At 37.5% G+C, this 22,567-nt stretch overlaps 2 protein-coding genes and 4 long non-coding RNA genes across 6 annotated transcripts; 1 reads left to right on the forward strand and 5 right to left on the reverse strand.

The window, feature by feature from the left end:
• Nucleotides 1–2,205: 2,205 nt before the first annotated feature.
• On the reverse strand, nucleotides 2,206–2,745 carry LOC149091830 (uncharacterized). Its single transcript, XR_016196599.1, has 2 exons — nucleotides 2,503–2,745; nucleotides 2,206–2,447 (listed from the first exon to the last, which is right to left on the reverse strand). It is a non-coding gene; the product is annotated as an uncharacterized LOC149091830 (long non-coding RNA).
• A 733-nt stretch (nucleotides 2,746–3,478) lies between these two features.
• Nucleotides 3,479–4,591, forward strand: LOC115564772 (cytochrome b5). The gene has a single exon (XM_030389467.2). The coding sequence runs from the start codon at nucleotides 3,882–3,884 to the stop codon at nucleotides 4,299–4,301; it is 420 nt and encodes a 139-aa protein (XP_030245327.1). The 5' UTR covers nucleotides 3,479–3,881; the 3' UTR covers nucleotides 4,302–4,591.
• Nucleotides 4,592–5,540: 949 nt separating this feature from the next.
• Nucleotides 5,541–10,170, reverse strand: Oli (basic helix-loop-helix family member olig). Its single transcript, XM_089258149.1, has 3 exons — nucleotides 9,530–10,170; nucleotides 5,948–6,061; nucleotides 5,541–5,890 (listed from the first exon to the last, which is right to left on the reverse strand). The coding sequence occupies exons 1-3, from the start codon at nucleotides 10,006–10,008 to the stop codon at nucleotides 5,761–5,763; spliced, it is 723 nt and encodes a 240-aa protein (XP_089114275.1). The 5' UTR covers nucleotides 10,009–10,170; the 3' UTR covers nucleotides 5,541–5,760.
• On the reverse strand, nucleotides 6,885–7,441 carry LOC149091831 (uncharacterized). The gene is made up of 2 exons (XR_016196612.1): nucleotides 7,182–7,441; nucleotides 6,885–7,126 (listed from the first exon to the last, which is right to left on the reverse strand). It is a non-coding gene; the product is annotated as an uncharacterized LOC149091831 (long non-coding RNA).
• Nucleotides 7,765–8,210, reverse strand: LOC149091832 (uncharacterized). Its single transcript, XR_016196610.1, has 2 exons — nucleotides 8,058–8,210; nucleotides 7,765–8,002 (listed from the first exon to the last, which is right to left on the reverse strand). It is a non-coding gene; the product is annotated as an uncharacterized LOC149091832 (long non-coding RNA).
• Nucleotides 8,641–9,057, reverse strand: LOC149091833 (uncharacterized). The gene is made up of 2 exons (XR_016196354.1): nucleotides 8,934–9,057; nucleotides 8,641–8,878 (listed from the first exon to the last, which is right to left on the reverse strand). It is a non-coding gene; the product is annotated as an uncharacterized LOC149091833 (long non-coding RNA).
• Nucleotides 10,171–22,567: the final 12,397 nt, after the last annotated feature.

The raw sequence follows: 22,567 nt of genomic DNA on the forward strand, positions 1-22,567 counted from the left end.
CAGCAATGAGTTTCAGTGGGAAATTTTGCATAGGGTTTATATTTCACAGCAATTTTTAATCACAAATATTTGTGCTAATTTTTGTTATTATTCATTTGATGCCAAATTGCGTTGTAATATAATAATATGTTGCAAAAATATTTATTAAAATATTTAATGGTCAAGTCGATCAATACTCTCTCTTTAATATTTCTCAAAATATTGCAGCTGCTTTATACATAGATAAATTGATAGATACTTTACCAAATATACAATTGCTCTTACTAAATTAAATATAGTATTATATAAAATCCGGATTCGAGACTCAAACTAGTGTGGAGCAGAACTTAAGCTCTAGTTGTCATTGTTGTTGATAAAGACTCTTTATTGATAATTCAACTTAATCAATATACTGACATTTTTGGCTTTCTTTTATATTATATAAAGCATGACTCGCACAATTTGAAATATTCCCAAAATATCAGCCTTGAGCTTAAAAATTACTGATTTCAATGGACGTCACAATTGAAATTTATTTAGAATGATGAAGGTGCCTTAGAGTAACTCGATCAAAGTTGAACCCAAATAAGAATGATAAAGTCGTTAGCTTCCCCTGCATAATGCATAATCATCATTGTCGTAGTACTTAGCCTATACCATACTCTCAATGGGTATATATGTGTATATAGATACATGTTATTTTTGTTAATTAATTATTTATTTATTTTTATTTTTATATTTTTTTTACGGGATTTGGAAATCATTAACATCGTAAATAGAAGCACCTCTGCTAAGCGTGATATGGTTTTTATGATTGAGCACGCGCCAAGTAGGCGTATCCGAAGTTGTAAGACGAGACTACCATATGTCGCAAATTACATTTGTTTAGATTTACTAGTATTCGCCTATTAATATTATTTTTTACAAGAAATGTATATATGGTTATTATTGTCTATTGTAGAAAAAAAAAATTTTTTTTTTTGATCAAATAAAATATATAATAAACCGATCTGCAGGTAATTATACAAATTGTGATATGTGTACGTATACAATGATAATATATATGTATATGTAAAGCAACAAAATATTAATATTTATTTTATATTTTATTTGATTTTTTTTTACATAGTAATATAGTATTTATATTTTTGTATTAATTGCAAACACAAATTGTAAACACAAACAATGTTGTATTATTTATGCATATGTATATATACTTGATTACATCTATATGTACATGTCTGACTCAATAAAGTAAGCAATAAATAAAGCGTAAAACATTTAAATACGCTTTTAATAGCTCGCAATTAATTAATTAAGTCAATCGTTAGTTGTCTGTAAATCGTGAAATGATATACAATCGCAATATATTTTCAATGATTACACACTGATCTTTTCTTTTGCTGGAATTACATTGAATTTTACTTTCAAAATACATTGATTTACTTTTGTTGAATTGAAAATGTAATACATAAGTATTTACTTTGAATATTGTATTTAATTTATTCATATTTTTATTATTATTATTATTTTTTATTTCCTACAATCTTCCGAGATCAAAGAATTTGTTTATTAACAAGTTTTGATTATGTTGAGAATTTATTTATTTATTTTTATACCCTGAACCCATTAAAAACGAGAAATCAGGGTATAATGTTTTTGTGAAAAAGTAGGTAACGGGCAGAAGGAACCATCGCAGACCCCATAAAGTATATATGTTCTTGATCAGCACGACGAGCTGAGTCGATATAGCCCTGTTTTTCTGTCTGTCCGTCCGTCCGTCTGTCCGTATGAGAGCGTCGATCTCAGAAGATAAAAAAGCTAGAGAGCTGAAATTTGGCATGCATACTCGTGCATACCATACGCAGTAAGCGTTTGCTTTATTCGTTCGATAAACCATTCGATAATTTTTTTATCGAGAATAATCGACAAATCGATTTGGTTTTTCATACTCATTTGTACACTTTTAGACCTGGAAGCTTCAGATTTACTGTATATATACATATGATGAATACAAACATTTTGTAATTTACAGATTTTGGATATTACGCCTCCTTCGCCACCAATTTGTAAAAAACGAATTTCAAATACATACTAGGGATTTGTGATTTGCAATGAACATACATTTGAACATTATGTTCTGAAAGTTTCATTAGGATTGTACGTCTAGAAATTAAATTTAACGAATAAATTCGTATAATATTGTTAAGAAGCAAACGCCACGCCTCAGATTCATCAAGCAAGCTGATTTATTCATATTACAATATTTACTCTTTTCTAACTGTCGTTAACACATGCCATTTCGCAGTATTCTTTAGTGGGGAAATGATTCCCACTGCTCGAGCAGTCAGTAAATTCAAATGGTTTGCATGTTTTATCTTCCTTGTAGAAGGACCAAACGATAACAGGAGCATCCGCGCATACAAAACCAATGACATCATTTACTCCTGGCTTGTCGACACAGTTGTCTGCAGATGAATTCAAATTTAGATTCATCTCTTTGGATAAGTTACTCAGACTTACGAAACCAATCAGCGAGGGACAGGCCAAAGAGAGCGAGAAATAGGCAAAGAGCAGCTGCGAACTTCATTTTTACTGTTTCTATCGAAAGACAAACTCAAAACAACTAACCAGAAGTGCTGCAGAGCAGGATTATATACTGATCTGTGTGTGTCTGTATTAGTTAGTTTATAGATCAAGTCGAGCCCATAACTGATGCAGCAAATTGGCGAAGCAAAAGAGAATCGAATTGAATTGGATACACTATTTGGCTATAAGAAATGTCAAGGTTGAAAGATATTCCAACACGGAGACATATACATACACACTTTTTATTCCCTGAACCCATTGAAAATGGGAAATCAGGGTATAATGGTTTTTTATACTTAATAAATTCTCAAAATATTGCCAACACTGCAGAGCAACCCAAGCGCAATCGCCTGTATATGTGCGTGTTTGTATGCGTGTGCGTGTGCGAATTATTATTGAAATATCAGTTGCTTGGAGGGTTCAGGGGATCTAGTAGTCGAGCAGTCTCGACTAGAGCTTTCTTACTTGTTATTTTTATTTTTTTGCAAAGCTTATTTTGCCGATTTTTACTTTGATGTGATTGAAAATTCCTCAAATTATTTTATAATTATCTCCGCTTTATACTAACAGTTTTATGTATTCCCTATCAGTCAATTCTTTGAGCTGAACTCTTGAGCATATGCAAGAAAATATATAATCATAATAAGTATTATATTTCGTCTAGAAAGTTCTTAGTTAGCTTATGTAAATCTTCACAGAGCTCACTCACTCATATTTCACTCTTCCTTTCCCTATAGAGGGTATCAAATGTTGTGCTGAGCTCTCTCAGAAATACTTTCACGCACATCGCATCGTGAGCTGATAATTGCGCAAGTTTTTTAAATTTGATAGTCGAAATATATATTCGTATGGGTATGTAACAATTTGTCTAGGCACCAACCATTCGTTGGCTGTGGCTGCGGCTCGTGGTCGGTCGGTCGCTGGAAACCTTATCAGCGCTCGTAGCGAGTTAGAGCTTCAGCTCGAGATTCACGTGTTGTCGGTTATAAAGTGATTACGGCTGATGCCGCGATCGACACTCGATTGCCAGTAGCCACACGAGGCACAACCAAATACCGGACCGGTCCAACAGCCAAGCCCAAAAGAAACCAAAGATCAAACAGATCGACAGAGCCAGAGAGAGAGAGAGAGAGAGAGAGAGAGAAAGAGAGGGAGACTAGTTGACGCTCCAATTGGCACGCGATAAGAGCACAATATAAATATATATATATAAAGCAAAACTATATAAGCGCCCGTCTTGCAAACAAAATAAAAAGTGAAAGTTGAGGCAGCGCCGTCCAGTTCCATTTGTAAGACTCAATTACCGGAACCAAATGGCATTCGCACTGACAAATTTGCTGCAAACGCTGCGCATTGGCCCGCTGGGCATCAACAAATCGGATGCCAGCGATGCGATTCTGGTGGAGAAGGCCAAGGCGAAGATCGACTTGCAGTTGGCTGTGCCGGAGATAACGCTGGAGGAGGTGGCACATCATGATAGCTTCGACGATTGCTGGATTGTCATCTACGATCGGGTCTATGATGTTACGCACTTTCTGCGCGAGCATCCTGGAGGCGATGACGTCATCATGGACCATGCCGGAAGAGATGCGACCATTGCCTTCCACGGCACCGGACATTCACGCCACGCTGTAGAGCAAATGCGTCAGTTCCTGATCGGTCAGCTGCCGCCGGATCAATGCATCTTTCGCACGGGCCAGAACAAGGTTCTGTCCTCAGGCATACCAGATTGATTGGCAGGGGAAGGCACCCCGAGAGCTCGCCGTCCGATGCTTTAGCATATATATATATATATATTATGCATTTATATTTATTTCGCATCTAGAGTATTTTCATCTTATTAGATTTGATGGATTGTTTCTAATCAATTTATAGACTTGATAATAGCAAGTTCATTACATTATTACCTTGCTATTTAAACTCTTTATTCCTAAGTGTGTTTGTCTTGCATCTAATTATTGAGTGTTATTAAATGTTTATTATTTTTTAATGAAAAAGAAAAATCAATGATGTTGCAATTTTAGGCTTGGCGTGTGCGAAAGTGGGCTTACACAATAAATGTTTTAAATAGAATGGAATCAGGTTTTGTGATCTTGTGTGAGACTTTACGAAAGAAATATCTGTTCTACTTACTGCTCCATCAGTTACTAAGCTATCACTTCTATAGACTATTAATATAGAGACTGATCATATTTAGGAAAAGGCATTGTTAATGTATTTTATCAAACGGTGTTTCAGTGTAAGGAATATGAATATACTGGAGATAAACATAATCTAGAATATATAAAATCTCTATTTTCATTACTGGGAAATACTGAACTGTTCTGTTATCAGGGTATTCATGGCTTTCAAGTATTTAGCCGTGTTTCTGATAAAGAATATATATATATATATATATATATATATATATATATATATATATATATTTATAAAATTTATAATTTTATGAATATCCCCAATTAATATCCAGGACTTTTATTGCCATGCTGTGATCAATATGCTTCTTATAGCTAACATTAGTAATTTCATTTTATAAATAAAATATACAATATGGGAAAATTTTCAATATTGTGATCATAGAAGACAACATCGAAAGGGAAATTCCTTAAATAAATATATAAAGACACAAATTTTGAAAATAATATTGTGAAAATAAGTTTCGCATAAGGATCAACAAAAAAATCGAAGGCTTTTCTTGTAATCAACATTTCTGTCTGTGTTAGGCAACAATCCCATATGGACAATTTTTAGCATTTTTTAGCAATACTTCGCATGCAATCATATAAGATGCTGAAACGAATTGTACATACAAATATTAAATAGTAATTTAGGAAATTAGTTATATATACAGTATATAGACACATGTTTATACAAATATGAAATTCTATACAAAAATTTCATCATACCAAATGTGTTCTATTAGATAATGTGTGGAAAAAACAAACTACATATTTGTATTCCTATAATTTCCCTTTTATTGCTCATACTGATTATTTTTGACTTACAATCTACACAGACATCATATATATAAATGCATAAATGAAATGCTTATAAAAGAACTAAATATCACTTAACAGATGCTCAACCTCTTGCTTGACTAGTACACAAATATTTGGCTCTTCGATTGACTTAAATGTAGACGTATTGCTTCTCATTCTCCCTCTCACTCGGCCGCTCTTTCCTTTTCTCTCCTTAGCTGCTGCTGCTCGTGGGCGGCTCATTATGTGGTCCTTGGAGAAGCGCCTGCAATTTAGCCGCTGCCGGAAAAGCTCCCAAGTCCAAGGGTGCAGCGCCCGTAGTGCTCTGTATGTAGGCCAACAGCCTGTGCAATGAGGCGAGAATGAATGTGCTTGTCAAGGTTTGCATAGGGCTTACTTACCTGCGCAGCTCCTCCAGCGCATTCTGCTGCATCAATATATAGTTCTTGGCCAGCAGCAAGGTCGCAATTTTCGAGAGTTTACGAACTGACGGTGAGTGGGCATAGGGTATAACACTGTAAAGAGACCATTGACACCATTTAGTTCCAGCTTATCCATACATCTGGCTGCAGATGAACTCAAATTTAGATTAATCTCCCGGGATCAGCTATTCAGACTTGCTCACACTTGTTATACCATGAACCCATTGAAAATGGGAAATCAGGGTATAAGGTTTTTGTGAAAAAGTAGGTAACGGGCAGAAGTAATCATAGCAGACCCTATAAAGTATATGTCTGCTTGATCAGCAGCCCTGTCCGTCTGTCCGTCCGTCCGTCCGTATGAGTGCGTCGACCTCAGAAGATACAAAAGATAGAGAGCGAGAGAGACACCATACGCAGTAAGCGTTTGCTTTATTTTTTAATAAATTATCCGATAACTTTTTATCGAGAATAATCGACAAATCGATTTGGTTTTTCATACTCATTTGTACACTTTTAGACCTGGAAGCTTCAGATTTACTGTATATATACATATGATGAATACAAACATTTTGTAATTTACAGATTTTGGATATTGCGCCTCCTTCGCCACCAATTTGTAAAAAACGAATTTCAAATACATACTAGGGATTTGTGATTTGCAATGAACATACATTTGAACATTATGTTCTGAAAGTTTCATTAAGATTGTACGTCTAGAAATGAACTTATTTAACGAATAAATTCGTATAATATTGTTCACATTGCAGCGCAGCTCAAACGCATTTGCTGCTTACTGCGCAGTTAGCAGAGACCGTTTTTTTACGTGCGTGCGTGTTCAATTAAACAGTGACTGAAGATCAACGATCAAAGTTAAAGGCATAATACAGATACTGAAGAAAGAAGCAAACGCCACGCCTCAGATTCATCAAACAAGCTGATTTATTCATATTACAATATTTGCTCTTTTCTACCTGTGGTAAGCACATGAGCTTGCGCAGTTTTCTTTAGTGGGGAAAATATTTATACTGCTCGAGCAGCCGGTATATTCAAATGGTTTGCATGTTTTATCTTCCTTGTAGAAGGACCAAACGATAACAGGAGCAACCTCGCATACCATACCATTGACACCATTTACTCCTGGATCGTCGTCACAGCTGTCTGCAGATGAATTCAAATTTAGATTCATCTCTTTGGATAAGTTACTCAGACTTACGAAACCAATCAGCGAGGGACAGGCCAAAGAGAGCGAGAAATAGGCAAAGAGCAGCTGCGAACTTCATTTTTACTGTTTCTATCGAAAGACAAACTCAAAACAACTAACCAGAAGTGCTGCAGAGCAGGATTATATACTGATCTGTGTGTGTCTGTATTAGTTAGTTTATAGATCAAGTCGAGCCCATAACTGATGCAGCAAATTGGCGAAGCAAAAGAGAATCGAATTGAATTGGATACACTATTTGGCTATAAGGAATTTCAAGGTTAAAAGATATTCCAACACATAGGCATATACATATGTAAGTCTCTGGGCGTATCCGATCAATGGTCACACTTTTTAAGAGACTCTTCAATCAAACAGTGACAACAGCTATCATAGGTAGCCAACTCACATTTCATACAAGAAACGAAATGGTGAAATGCATTGCTTTGGGTAAGCAAAGTAAGTAATGGTGGTACCATAGTAAGTAGTGATTTCACCAGCTACGAACCAGTTACCAGTACTAGAGGGATATATACCACCTTCTCAGTCCTTAATGCTTTTTTAAGAAGATCCGCGTGTGAGAAACAAGCGCTACTCCTCAGTTTCATCAAACAAGCTGATTTATTCATATAATCAAATTTAGCCTATAATTCTATGTCTGCATATTGCTTCGCATATATCTTTAGTGTCGAACTGATTGCCACTGAACGAGCAGCCAGTAAATTCAAAGCTTTTGCATGTTTTATCCAACTCGTAGTAGGACCAAAGAGTCTCAGGAGGATCCGAGCATACTTTACCACCAATACTATTTACTCCTGGCGTCTCATAACATCTCACTGCAGACGAAGTAAAAGTTAGTGCAATCTCTCAGGATCAGTTAGCCGGACTTACTATCCCAATTAGCGAGGGACAGGCCAAAAAGAGCGAGAAATAGGCAAAGAGCAGCTGCGAACTTCATTTTTACTGTTTGTATCGAAAGACAAACTCAAAACAACTAACCAGAAGTGCTGCAGAGCAGGATTATATACTGATCTGTGTGTGTCTGTATTAGTTAGTTTATAGATCAAGTCGAGCCCATAACTGATGCAGCAAATTGGCGAAGCAAAAGAGAATCGAATTGAATTGGATACACTATTTGACTATAAGGAATTTCAAGGTTAAAAGATATTCCAACACATAGGCATATACATATGTAAGTCTCTGGGCGTATCCGATCAATGGTCACACTTTTTAAGAGACTCTTCAATCAAACAGTGACAACAGCTATCATAGGTAGCCAACTCACATTTCATACAAGAAACGAAATGGTGAAATGCATTGCTTTGGGTAAGCAAAGTAAGTAATGGTGGTACCATAGTAAGTAGTGATTTCACCAGCTACGAACCAGTTACCAGTACTAGAGGGATATATACCACCTTCTCAGTCCTTAATGCTTTTTTAAGAAGCTTCACGTGTGAGAAACAAGCGCCACTCCTCAGTTTCATCAAACAAGCTGATTTATTCATATAATCAAATTTAGCCTATAATTCTATGTCTGCATATTGCTTCGCATATATCTTTAGTGTCGAACTGATTGCCACTGAACGAGCAGCCAGTAAATTCAAAGCTTTTGCATGTTTTATCCAACTCGTAGTAGGACCATAGAGTCTCAGGAGGATCCGAGCATACTTTACCATCAATACTATTTACTCCTGGCGTCTCATAACATCTCACTGCAGACGAAGTAAAAGTTAGTGCAATCTCTCAGGATCAGTTAGCCGGACTTACTATCCCAATTAGCGAGGGACAGGCCAAAGAGAGCGAGAAATAGGCAAAGAGCAGCTGCGAACTTCATTTTTACTGTTTGTATCGAAAGACAAACTCAAAACAACTAACCAGAAGTGCTGCAGAGCAGGATTATGTACTGATCTGTGTGTGTCTGTATTAGTTAGTTTATAGATCAAGTCGAGCCCATAACTGATGCAGAAAATTGGCAAAAGAAGCAAAGGAGAATCGAATTGAATTGGTAATGAGGAATTTCAAGGCTTAAAGATATTTCAACTTTCAACATCTCTGGGCGTATCTCATTGATGCTCACACTTTTTAAAAGGATCGTCAAAAAAAAATTAACGCTGAAACACAACTTATCTTTCACTTTCAGCTCTAAAGATCATGCGGCTTAGTTGGCGCATTGATCACCAATCATTGTTGAGATGATTGACTGATTGATCAGCAAACAATCTACTTGTTATGTGTCGGTTACTCAAGTTCAGATTATTCACCCGAACATCAAGATTCGATTGCTTGAAGATTCAACCGACTGTCAAACTCAATTATTATTGCCATTTTAACTTGCTTAGAAATTTGTTTTCTTTTTTTTTTACCTGCGAAGCTCATCCAATGCATCGTTCAAATCGTGCATTCGCCTCCGTTCCCGTGCATTGATATTCAGTCGTACCGTCTTGCCTTGACGATTCTTTTGCTTGCCCCCGTTGGGTCCACTGCCACCTGGTCCGCCACCCATGCCGCCTCCAATGCTTGACAGGGCTGCCGTCGTGGTGCCACCACTAATCGCCGCAATCGCCGCTGCCGTGGGACTCAGTGGTTTGTCCGGAGCACTCGGCCCGGGCTTGTTCTCATCCGTGGGTGTCAGGCTCTGCTGCGTCATGCCCAGGCCCTGGGCATAGAAGCCGCCCAGACCCACGGAGCCAAGGGGCGTGCGACGTCCGGGTACGCTCTGCGGCGGACTGGCCGTTGGCGCAGGATGTCCATGGGCGCCCAGCATATTGGCGGTGGGCGGTATGGGCAGATGTCCATGACCAGGCAGTCCCGGAAAGCCGAAAGACAAGTTCGAGGGATCCATTTATAGCGTTATACCCTGTAAATAGCACGGAGTGCGAAAAACAACGTTAAGGCTGAACGGGCAGAAGATGTGTTATAATAAGGTAGTCCACTCGATAGGTGTATATTGTGAATAGGGTTGACATTGCTATCGGCGTGACGCCACCTAGCGGGCGATTGAGCAAGCTGTTGCTTGCTTCAAGCTCAGCATAGAGGGCGTCTTGTGCCGGCTTTCATAGATTTATGAGAATAAATGGATTACATGAAGAATCTAAGCCGTGTTTTTTTTTTTGTAATATGATAACAATTTTTTTTTTTTTATATTTATTTTAAATTAATTAGTAATTACTGAATAGTAAATAGTGATTTCAAAATATCTTTTGCTTAAAATATGAAATTAAAATACATTATATGTATATGTTATTCATTGATATTTTTCTTTGATATGTTTTGTTTTACGTGCTTGAGTTAATTTCTTAAATTAATAAATTAAATTTTCGGTTATGTAGATTTATTTATAAATATTTTTTTTACTTTTATTCACTTATTTATTTATTGTTATTATTATTTTTTTTGTTCCATGCGCGATGTCTAAAATTTATTTATTGTCAACGAACTTTATAAATAACCGTTTCAATAAATTAACAATATTGATATTATAAAACTTTCCGAAAGCGTTCCACAGATGGCGCCGCAGTGTCAAAGTTTCACTCGTTACTGTGCAAATTACAATTTGAATTTAATTCACAAAACACCAAAGAAAAAAAGTCAGTTTCGTTAATTATTCAAGGAATATAGAAAATTTTTGTGTTTTTTTTTTTTAGTATTTTTGATTATTTCTGGTTTTTTAAAATAAATTATTACTTATATATATATGTTTTCGTAAGCTCGCGCGCAACGACCGTAAAAACACGCCGCACTTTAAGGATTATTTATTTAAATTAACCACAAAACACCACAGAGGCAACGCGGCGAGCGTCAGAGTGAGAGCGCCGATAGCAAAGGAAATCGAAACGTAGATACATATACATAAATACAATGATATATACATATAGATTTATATGTATATATGCGTATAATAAAACGCACGCACCATAAAATTAAAATGCGGCGGCTGCTGCTCCTGCTGCTGCTGCTGCTGCTGTGGCAGGACTCGAATTCGATGCGCGAGTGTGAGTCGCCAGGAGTTGCGGGTGCCGGCCAAAAGCAGCGCAGCGTTGATGCCTTTGCCGACCGCGATTTTGTGGTAGTATATTCAACGTATAACGATTTTCCGATTTTCACTGCTGCTGCTGCTGCTGCTGCTGCGGCTGCTCTGCTACGTCAGCGCTGCGAAACGATTATAATTTCTGCTTTGCCGGCGTCTGTGTTGCCTGGTGTTAATCTCGGCAGCGAAAGAATATTACAAGCACTCACACACACACACACACACACACACACACACACACACACACATCTGTGTATACACACGCTCTTCACACACATTCATAAATGTGTGCCGTTGACGTTGGTGGTTGACGTTTAGTGGTTGTCCTTAATGCAGCATTCAAACCAATACCAGCACAAAAAAAAAAAAAGCATGCTGGATGGAAATCTTGCACAAGGACTATGAATCACTGGCCGTAGCACTTTTAATGCTCCGGGTACTACGAATACGAATACGAATACGAATACGACCAACAGCAGCACCAACAAGAGCAGAAAACAACAACGCAAATCATTCATTCTGGCTGAGTTTTTGCAACCCTGCTGCTTTTTGTCTCTGATTTCAATTTCCATTGAAACTGAATCTAATCATCGCATGCTTGCCGCTGCCGCCTGCTGATCCTTTTGCCACCGACCGTCCGCCGACCCCGAGTCTATCGACTCCTTGTCGTTGACAAAAGCCATTCGCTCCTCTCTCTCCCTCTCTCGCTGGGGGTTGCAAGGCTCATGCATCATAATACCAACTCGAATGCTAAGCAACTACAACTGCATATACATATGTATGTATGTAGTTCTGATATATGAGCACAGATGGCTGTATCTGCGAGTGTGTGTGTGTGTGAACGTGTGTGTGTGTGTGTGTGTTGTGCTGCAAATTATGGTATCGCATTGTTCAAAGTGAAAACAATGCCAGCGTTTGGCACATGCCAAACATTTTCTGTTAATTTCACAGCCAGTGTTGAACAGCGTTAAGTGAGTAATCGATACCTTTTTCTATAACCAACTACTTGCTTAGCGTGGCTGTCCGGCGGTATTCCTCGTTGACTCGCTCAAGCGAATGCACGTGGCTTCTGTCCCTCCTTGGAGCACTTTACTTTAAATATTTGTTGGGCATTTGCTTTTAATTATTGTTTCACAATTATTATTATTTTTTTTTTTTTTTTAAGGAATATATAGTTTTTTATATATTTTAAAAACGTTGTTGTTTTTGTTTTTTTTTTTAACATTAATACTTATTTTTTAGAAATATATATATAGAAACCCCATATCTTCTTAAAAGAGCAGATAATCAAATAAAAATAAAATAGAGTAGGAAAATTTTGCATTGTATATTATCACTGGTTTGCTAATAAGGATATAAAAACATAATATAGATGCAAATTATCTTTATTATTAAGCCTATGAAAGAACCTGTAGGAACTTCTTTGTACACCCAGTCTTTTGCTAAAATAAAAATGTTTTAATTCTGACCATCGCGAATGGTCTTAGTTTTACGTAAAAGAAAAAATTCCGTGAATCGCGCTGCACCATAAATCTAACTGCCGTATCTTCAAGTAGCCTCAAATAGGGAATTGTATGAAATGAATGTATCTATAATTTGGAGCTAGATTAAAGAAGTCCATTCATTTTAGTGTGTCTTATATTAATGGTTCCCGTGAGATGTTGTACATGTTTACGCCAACTTAGTTTGGTGTCTGGAAGATAATGTTTTTAATATAGTGCCCAGCAGTTGTTATTATGGGGCAAGTGTCTCGTTTTAGTTCCTTTAGGGAAATACCTGCTGTTTCGGGCAGTGTAGATACGTTTCTGACTCAGTGTTGAGGTGAAGGATTGCAACAGACAGTTTACTTTTATTTACAATAGAAAAAACTGCTGACTTTTATGATTGAAGCAAGCGTGAATTTTTACAGTTTTGAAAATGATTTATTTCCGCTTGGGGCCCTGAAGTTTTTCGGGCATCGTCAATTATTGTGTCAGATGTTATGGGCCCGGCAGCCGTATGTCATTATTTCGCCTCTATTTCCCAAAAACTCTTTGCACCCTATGCGAATGTGGACAGCCCTCCATTTGTGTGTGCATTGTGCGAGTTGTCGGCTCGGGGCCTCTTTATATATAGAGTAATTGCAGAGGATTTCTACCACCTCTCGATCCCTCCCCTCGCTCGCCCTCCCTCTCTCTTTCTGTTTGTTTCATTTTCGCTCTCACATTTGGAATTGTTCGCATACTAATTCAGTTTTTATGCTGCATTTACATTGCAATTTATTTTTCCACCCTCGAATTAAATGTTTGATTTTCACATTTCATCAATATATAGAGGAATATATATATGTATATGTATACATAATGTAATTTTTGGGCACAAAACGGTCTGCCTTGCCTTTCCATCAGGAATTTCATTATAATTTACATAATTTATGCACGGCCGTGATTTGCATAATTAAGATTTGTACATTTGCGCCCAGTCATCATTAGCTGCCTACGGCCTGTCCGATTGTTGGTCTGCATAGCATTTACAGAGTATACATACAGAGATGCCCAATTTTTGTTTCGCATATAATTACGAATGCAAAAGTCAGCGGACCCCAATTTAAAGCCAGAAAACCCAAATGACTTACACGTGGTGGAGCCTTTCGTTCGGGCCCTGCCCCAAACTGCACTCCATGGGCTCGTGCGAATCAATCATTAGCATTTTATTGTCGATGGCACATTCCTGCATGGATGGCTACAAATTCGAGGTTCGCTTTTTATGGCTTGCTAACCTTATTATCGATGGTTCGTGCGCGTATTTATGGCTGGCGTAAGAGTATCGCCTCTAATGAATCCCTTGCGTATCATTTTCAAGGTACGGCCAATACGTTCGCCAATGATTAGCCTCGTATTTATTTATTTGTGCCCGAAGAAAATGTGTCAATTGTACGCTGGGGAAATTCGTCGACTCTTCAGCTAAATAAAAATGAAAATAAAGAGCACAAGTAGAGAAATACGGGCAAGTATTTATATTTCTAGCACATTGACTGCTGGCTGGGACATCGTTTTGTTGCTCTCGATATCTGTTTTGGCCATTAGCAGAAAGTTTTCGTCGCAAAACTTTGCACATTTCGCACTGCACGAGATTCGTGGGCGAACAGCTTTAATTGGATTATCAAAGCAAAGTACTTGCCATGCTGGTTGGTACAGTAAAACTTCGCTATGCAATACAACTTTTGCAATTGTTTTCGGTTTTAAGTTGCTTTGCGAAACTTTCGCAACAACATTAAAACTTGGCTTGCTGACTTTCCATAAGGCCACACTAGTCAAGGCCCTTCGTATATTGAATAACCATCAAAGAATTTTATATAAATCATATAATTGGTTATTGGAGTAACGACTTAACAACAGAAATTATGCATATTTATGAGTTAGTGGAAGAAGATGTTATTCGTTCGTTGAGGATCTTTATATTGCAGCTATGAAACTTTTCTTTGCATGTATTTTATGTCTTTTAAATTGGGCTTAGCTCTCTTCAGAATAAAAGTTCTATTTATGTGTAAAAGTTAAGAGCTAATAAACTAACTTGATTGGACATTACTCATTGAGTGTAAACTTTTTATTAAAAAGTTCTCATACCTTATCTTCCTTAACATGCATGTTATATCTCATGTTAATTTTATGTTATACTCCAATGAACGTTTTATCTTTAATAAGCTCTTTAAGCTAATTGCAAAGCCTGTTCAGGCTATATTCACTATGGCTCTCTCACTCTCTCTCTCTCTCTCTCTCTCTCTCTCTCTCTCTCTCTCTCTCTCTCTCTCTCACACTCTCAGATATGCCCATCTATCCTTTCATATTTGACATGCATGTTATCGCTCGTGTTACGTTTCCCTCCTGATTAGCTGGAACTATCATAAGGATGTCTTGAATTACAGAGAGCTTCATTTATTTTAGATCTTCTTAAATTTTATCCACTCATTCAACATATTTGACATGCATGTTATCTCAAATGTCAAATTTAATTTTCGTTTAGCGCTAATTAAGCCAAGTTTTCATATCAACTTTATATCAAACTTGCTCGAGTATAATTTAGAGTACATCTTCAAATTGTTGCCATTTATCTTATCTCTTTAATGTTTTTATCAGGTAGTTCTAATGGTGCTTCTCTGCCTCTGCACTAGTGTCCAGGGATTTTATTGATTGCATCTAATGCTCATCATATGCGCCCTTCCACGCGCTCGAACAATGGAACGGCGTGCAATATTTTATCAAATTATGCGTTCTATGCAACTTCCTTTTACTTTGCTTTAACACCCCTGTGGGACGCACATAGCCATTACCACTCCCAGCACACACACACACTGAGAGAGAGAAGCTGAACCCAATCCCGAACCCAAAACTCAAACCCCGATTTCAATCCCAATTCCACCCAACGCACTTACAATTTATCAGCATCAAATGGAAACCAAACAGTCAGTCGGAGCAGTTGTAGCATGAGTGCTACGGCTACAAAAACAACAATAACAATGCCTGCAATACCAATTCGAATTAAAATGCCGCCAAGAGGGAATGGAGAGTAGAAAATGGTGAATGTGAGTGCGAGTGCGAGTGCGAATATGCCCACCCCGTCCCAATCGCAACGTCATCGTCTCTCCAAAGGGGTTGTTTGTTGCCGTTATTGTTGTGTTTCAGTTTCGTTTTTTTTTTTTTTTTTTTTGCGCTGTTGTTATTGTACCCTGTAATCATAGAAAACTGCTGGATTACCAAAGGTGAACACTTTGACATTATGGGAAATATATGGTATAAATATACTTCAAAGGTTTACGATTCCTGTTTAGAAAATAATTTGAAATACGTGGATATCTAATTTATATCCTGATATGTAGAGTTAGTCTTAAGAACTCAAAAAAAATGAACAACAAATATCTCAGACTGCTGAAGCTAATCTGTTAAAAATAAAGATATCGATAAGTTTTCAGTTTGTATATGATAACTATTGCTGCAACACCATGACTATCATTGTCTCTATTATTTCGACACAATTATTCCTTAACCTTTACAGGGTATCTGTTGAATCTATATTAATAAGAAATCTTTGTTTTTTTTTTACGCATTGTCACAAATGGATGTGGAATGTTACACAAACAACAAGCGTTGAGTAAACGCAGCAGAAAAGCTTCAAAAGAAGAAGAGGCAACACCAGAACACAACAACAATACACACACACACACACACACACACATAGACAATAAGAGGACGCATTGAGAGAAGACAAGGCTGCTGAGGGTACTTTCAGAATTTTGAAGCTAAAAGTTTGACAAGTTTCGCAATGAAAGTGCCCACAGCTCGATAACTGGGCGCGTGGGCGGGTCTGGGCTGCTCTGGGCGGCTCTGGGCTGCTCTGGGCTGGTGAGTCAGCATTTGCGTAGATTCTGGTGACTTTTCTGTGCTCGAGCCACCCCCACTCAACGCCCACTCATATGCCTTGCTGTTATTCCCCTCTGCACGCAGTCTCTGATGCTGCCACTCGGCCCGAGCCTGGACCTGGACCTGCCACCAATTACGTTTGCTACCACAGCCAAGGACTAGCTGGCCTACGTAGCCATTGAATTTGGAAATTTCGAAACGAAGTCAACTCCTGTTGCCATTGCTGTTGCCATTGCTGTTGCCATTGCTGTTGCCATTGCTGTTGCTGTTGCTGCTGTTGATTGTGATGAATTATGCACCGATCCCATTGTGAATCAATGTGGCCGCTGGCTGCTGTGCGTGCCGGTTTATCCATCCGCCTCCCACTCCCACTCCATCTCCTCCACCACCGTTTGTTGCCACAAGGCCCATCAGCCATCGGCCCTCCCCGTTGCCTGCTGCAAATGGTTGCTGCTGCTGCTGCTGCCATTAATGATGCGTCCTTATTTCTAATGCTTTCAGCGCAGCGTTGCCAAACGCGCAGAGATTAGTTCGGCGATGAGCCCTGGGCATGTTCCAAAGCTAGATTGCAGGCTAAAAATATATAGTTTATTTTGATTAATGTTGTTCAGCGAGTTCCACCACGATATTAATCAGAATCAGGCAATTGCACGATTTATCTCTTTATGAAATAAGAATTGTTAAATAATATATTATTATTTTTTATTTTTTAAATTAAATCATAATATTATTCATATTTTGTATGTTTCCACAATTTTCATTACATGTGGTATGCTCAAGCTTTTCCCAGGTATCGACTTCAAAGAGCTCCAATTAACATTTTATTGCTTAAAAATTATTTAAAAATATTTTTCAGTATATTTTATATATTTAAAAAAATATATTTTTCAATAATTTAATTTTTTTTTCTTAGCATATGTATATATAAAAAATCATTTTTTTTATTTTAATTTCGAAAGTATAGAGTTTATTTATGTTGAAAAATATTATTTTTAGTATTTTTTTTAAGTTCTAACAGTAAGTAATTCTTGGAGTTAACAGTAAAAAATATATGTACTTTTAATTTAGGTAAAATAATAATATACTTTGGATATTATTTGATAACAAAATATATATAAATATAGAAAAAAAAATATAATAAAATAAAATTTAATCGCTCTTACTAGGTTTTAATTTTAAAATATTTCAGTCAAATTTAGGCAACTTCTATTTGTACTAGCTTGGCAATTTGAAGAGTCGTTGATATATAGGGCATTCAGTAGTCGACCTATATCGCAGTCTTTATATGTTTTTGTAGCCTGTGCACGCAGAGTTTATGCGACTAGACGACAACCGCATGCGTCTGGTTTATGTCCGGAACGCCTCCAGAGTCCGCGTGCTACGGCCTACAACATCCATTAAAGGCGAACATGCAGCATCCAAGTGACATGTACTGAGCCGCGTCTAGCTGAGCCGAGCTGAGCTGAGTCTGGGCACAGAATTCATAACAAATTGTTACGCTGATGTTGATTAGACTCTGCGCACCGCCCCACCGACGCACGTCAAACCAACCACCCAGAGGGCAAAGGCAGTGACCACTGGCCTTTCCACTGCAGCATCAACGAAATTGAATAGAATCGACTGTGCTTAGAGCTCTATATATGACTGTGTGTGTATGTGTGTATGCTCAGGCAAAGTACGTATGGGCGTCGTCCACTCGTCCGCGCCTCCGTTTCAATATAATTTTGTTTTTCTTGCTTCTGCATTGATGTTAATGACTGATTGTGCGTTTCTCAGCGTTTTTCCAAATGGAATTTTGATTGTATCCGCTTACGTGCACGTTTGCCAACCAAGAAGTCTTTCGGGTGTTAATCACTGCGAGAAGCGAGGGACAGAGTTGTGGAGGGGGGCCTGGGGAGCTCTGCTCTGCTCTCTGTACTAGTTGTATAAGTTTATTTTGCTGGCATATCGAATAATTTGATTGCATTGCAAAATACAATTTTTTTTCCGAAATTTATTGCAAATTTATGCGCATTTCATATTTTTTCTAAACATTACGAATTCCGGTTTCTGCTCTATATAAGTGAACAGAGGGCGAACTGTGATTGATGAGTTTTTTCGGATATATATGCATTTTTCTCTGAATTAGATGTATGTATATAAATTCTGCAGAAAAATAATAAAAAAAATATCCAGCAGGCTGCTTATATTTTAATAGAATTTTTAATGCTAAGGTATTAAGTGAATAAATAATGATAAATACGTATATATATACTAAATGGAATAAAGAAAAGAAAAATTCATTTTGACTTAATTAAAAAATAATAAGGAATGCGGTTTTCATCTCTTCTTATACTCTCTTTTAGAGATCCTTAGTGTATACCAAATTCGTTCCGATTTCCGGTGCAATGAAGCGCATGAAATTTGCAATACTAAATGCTGTTGACTCTCTCGTCCAGCAACGTCTTTGTCCACGCAGCGAAGCTCAAATTTTATGTGCATATAACATGCTTTTTTATTTCCTTCGTTTCCTTCTCTTGCACGCCGAACAAGTGTACGAGTTAAGGTTTAGGGCATGGTCAAGGCAGCAGCTGGAAGGGGGCAGAGGTTGCGGGTGGCTTGACATCGTTAACATCATCAGTGAAGCAGTCAAATGCTAATAGCTACCATTTCCTGCAGGTCCAGCATTCAGGAAAAATTATGCGCACAAGCGAGCTGCGTTCTGCTCGTCGAGCATTTTATTTATTTTTCCTCAGTTTGTTTGCAGCCAAATCAGCAGCCATAATCACTGTGGCACTGTGCAATACATACATATATACACATTTTTCTCTCTCTCTATATATATAAATGTTGCATTTACATTTTAGAATATGCAGCAAATTAGAAGCGGAAAGAACGCACATTAACGAGAACCAACTAAGCAGTGGGGCAGAGCTCGCAGAGTTGGCAGAGTTTTGCTGCAATTGCAAAACATTTTCCAAATACTTAAAGGATTTTCTTCGTCTCTATTTTACATTTACGTTAAGCTCTAATACTTTAAACGAGTTGAAAATGAAATCTCTCCTAAGCTCTAAAAAGCCACATAAATTTTAAATAAGAAGTGCTGAGAAAATCTCTGACGGAGATTGTGAAAAAAAAATTAAATTTTTTAATCACATAAACTATAAGCTGAGCTTTAAAATTATGGAATGTAATAAAGGCTTATAGAGGTGGTTCTTTTCTGAGAAAAATTACTATTAAAGACTGCAGAAGAGGAATAAGAAGAGTTCATACAAAATCAAATAATCAAGAATCAAAAGATAAGTTTTTATTTTTTATCTAATTTTGATTGATTTCTCTCCAGTGGAGAAAAATTTAGAGAACCTATAAACAACACCCCAAAATCTCTTAAGTGTTCAAATGTTCATATTAATATCATATTAAATTCAACTCTAAATCAAAGTACATTAAAATCTATTTAAATTACCTTTCACCATTCTCTTGAATCTATTGATAAAATAACAAAAAGTAATCAAAAACTTAATTAAAGCATAAATAAATCTCAACTGTGTTTATTTCAAATTTGAAATATTTGGCCAATTTGGAAGTCAAACTAGAGAACTTGATGAAATTCTAGTGTCATAAATGTCAGCAGCAGCAGCAGCAGCAATCGTAATACGTCGTTTGATTGAAATGAATGCAAGCAAAGCAATAATGATTTTAATAAAGAAATTCCACAAATCATTGCCAAAACCGCAAATACACAGAGCACAAAACACAAAACTCCGAGCCGACTTTCCTGACAGGCTAAAGAAGAAAAATTGTTCAAGGGAAGGACAAATCCAAGTTGGAAAACTGGGGGAAAATAATGGGAAGCAAACAAGTTTTTGCTGAAGAGCTGCCGCTGATGCTGATGCTGATGCTGATGCTGAGGCTGCGTCAAATAAATTGAATCAAACGTGGAAGTAGGTTCAACAACAACAACAACAACAGCAACTGTAGCAACAACAACCATTGAAGGCGTTCTTCAAGTTTTGAAGCAGCAACAACTTTGCATGCTACGAAATTCAATTCTAATTAACATAAATTTACACAAATGAATGTCAACCACAAGAGGCAGCAAAAAGAATACTAAACACACCCACACACTCACACTCACAGACACATACACTCGCGCAGTGTCAAGCAACTTGTAATTTAATTTATGTCGCTTGGCAACTTTTTCGTGAGTCATAAGTCAGCTTCCATAAAGTAGACAACAGGTGTGGGTGGGGCAGAACTTGGGCTTGATTAAAGTGCGCTTAAGCCCACACCCACGCTCACACGTGAGCATGTGTGTGTGCTGTGTGAGTGACTGTTTCCGGTTGCTGTTGCCTGTGCCTTGTTCGCTCTGTTACGTTGTTCGTCTGCTGTTGCCAGCTACTAATGAGCTCCACAGCCAGCACAAATATTATTTGAATGGAATTTATGCATGGATAGAAGAAGCTTGCCTGCGACTTGTAGAAGGTTGTAGGTGCATTGGGTTCGCTAGAAATTTACAATGCACTTGCAACATTTCCTGATAGACATGCTTTTGCTGGGGCATAGCAAGAGGATCGCAATGTGAAAAATATAATATTTATGTGTACATATATAATGATACGACAGATAAATGTCTGATAATATACAAGGTTTATCTATCTTTTATTATATAGTGTATATAATAAACTTTGCTAGCTTATTTTTGTTGGTATTACTTTTAGTCTTGTCATTTGATTATAATTCGTATAATTTTGATGTTAGAAAAAGTTATCATCCAGCTTATCAAACTAAATTTTTATTATGCCATCTAATTTTTATTTTATTTTTAATTTTTTTATTAGCCAATCTATATTTCAATTTGTTTCTCCGCATTGCCTCTCTATCATAACATGCGTTATTGATTCTAGCCATATCTATATTATGATTATCTGTATATTTTATATAATATTTTTATGTACATTTTTTAGTGTTAATGTTGCCTCTTTGTAAATTTTCCATTGCATTTTATAGTAGTATACTATTTATCTTTTCACTTCTCAAAAAAAATCAATATTATAAATACATACGTATATATTTATAAATATTTTTTAAATTTACTTATTTTTAATTTAATCTCATGAATTATATTTTTGCTTTAATTTTGTATTATTTACTCATAATATTATACGACTATCAAGCGTATTGCCTCGTCGATGTGAGCATCCCAGCTGCATCCATTTGGCTGTACAATTTTTTGTACGTCAGCGCTTTTGTTCTTTGGGAAAGTTGCCGGAAACGGAAATGGCATTTTGTGCGAACGCGCGCTCGCTGGCTTGATGAGGGGCCAAGTTGACTTAACTTTGCACTTCAAGTTGCCGAATAAACTTGGACCGAAGTCGTGCCCAGCAGAGCTCAGAGCTCAGGGGAACAAGGGCTGTGGGTCGTGGAGTGAAGCGGCGGGGGAATGTTGATGGTTAAGTCACGTTGCCAACGCGATGCAGCGATGCAGATGCACAGATGAAGGCAGCAGCAGCGGCAGGCTGTTGTTGCAGGGTAGTCCACTGCATAGTGTGTGTGAGAGGGAGAAAGAGAGAGAGACACAGTGGTCGAGAGAGGAAGGGAGAGGGCTGCAACAAAATTTGCCAGCGGTTGTCAGGACAACGGACCAAACAAAGGCACACTCGGCGGCGCATGTCAGGATGCGCAGCAAGGATATCGACAGCGATATGCAAATTAGATACAAATAGTAAAAAAAAACAAAAAAAAAAAAAAAAAAATTACAAAAACTGATACCAAGTGCGCTGGCGAGCCGAATGTAAATGTTGAACAAAATAAATTCCACAAAATCCATGCACGTATCCGTATCTGTAGCCGTGCATCTGCAAGGTAGGCCAGCGCAGCCTGTCCGCCGAGTCCTTGCAAAGGGGTGCAGCTGTTTGCCGAGAAGGGCTGCAATGCTGCCGCCCCTGGCGGGGTGGCGTCGCGCCGTCTCCCCGTGGCCGTGCTACATGTTGCCAGCC

This window comes from Drosophila navojoa, chromosome 3, assembly GCF_054131105.1.
Source record: "Drosophila navojoa isolate 15081-1374.11 chromosome 3, UAZ_NAV_1.0, whole genome shotgun sequence".
Taxonomy (NCBI): Eukaryota; Metazoa; Arthropoda; class Insecta; order Diptera; family Drosophilidae; genus Drosophila; species Drosophila navojoa.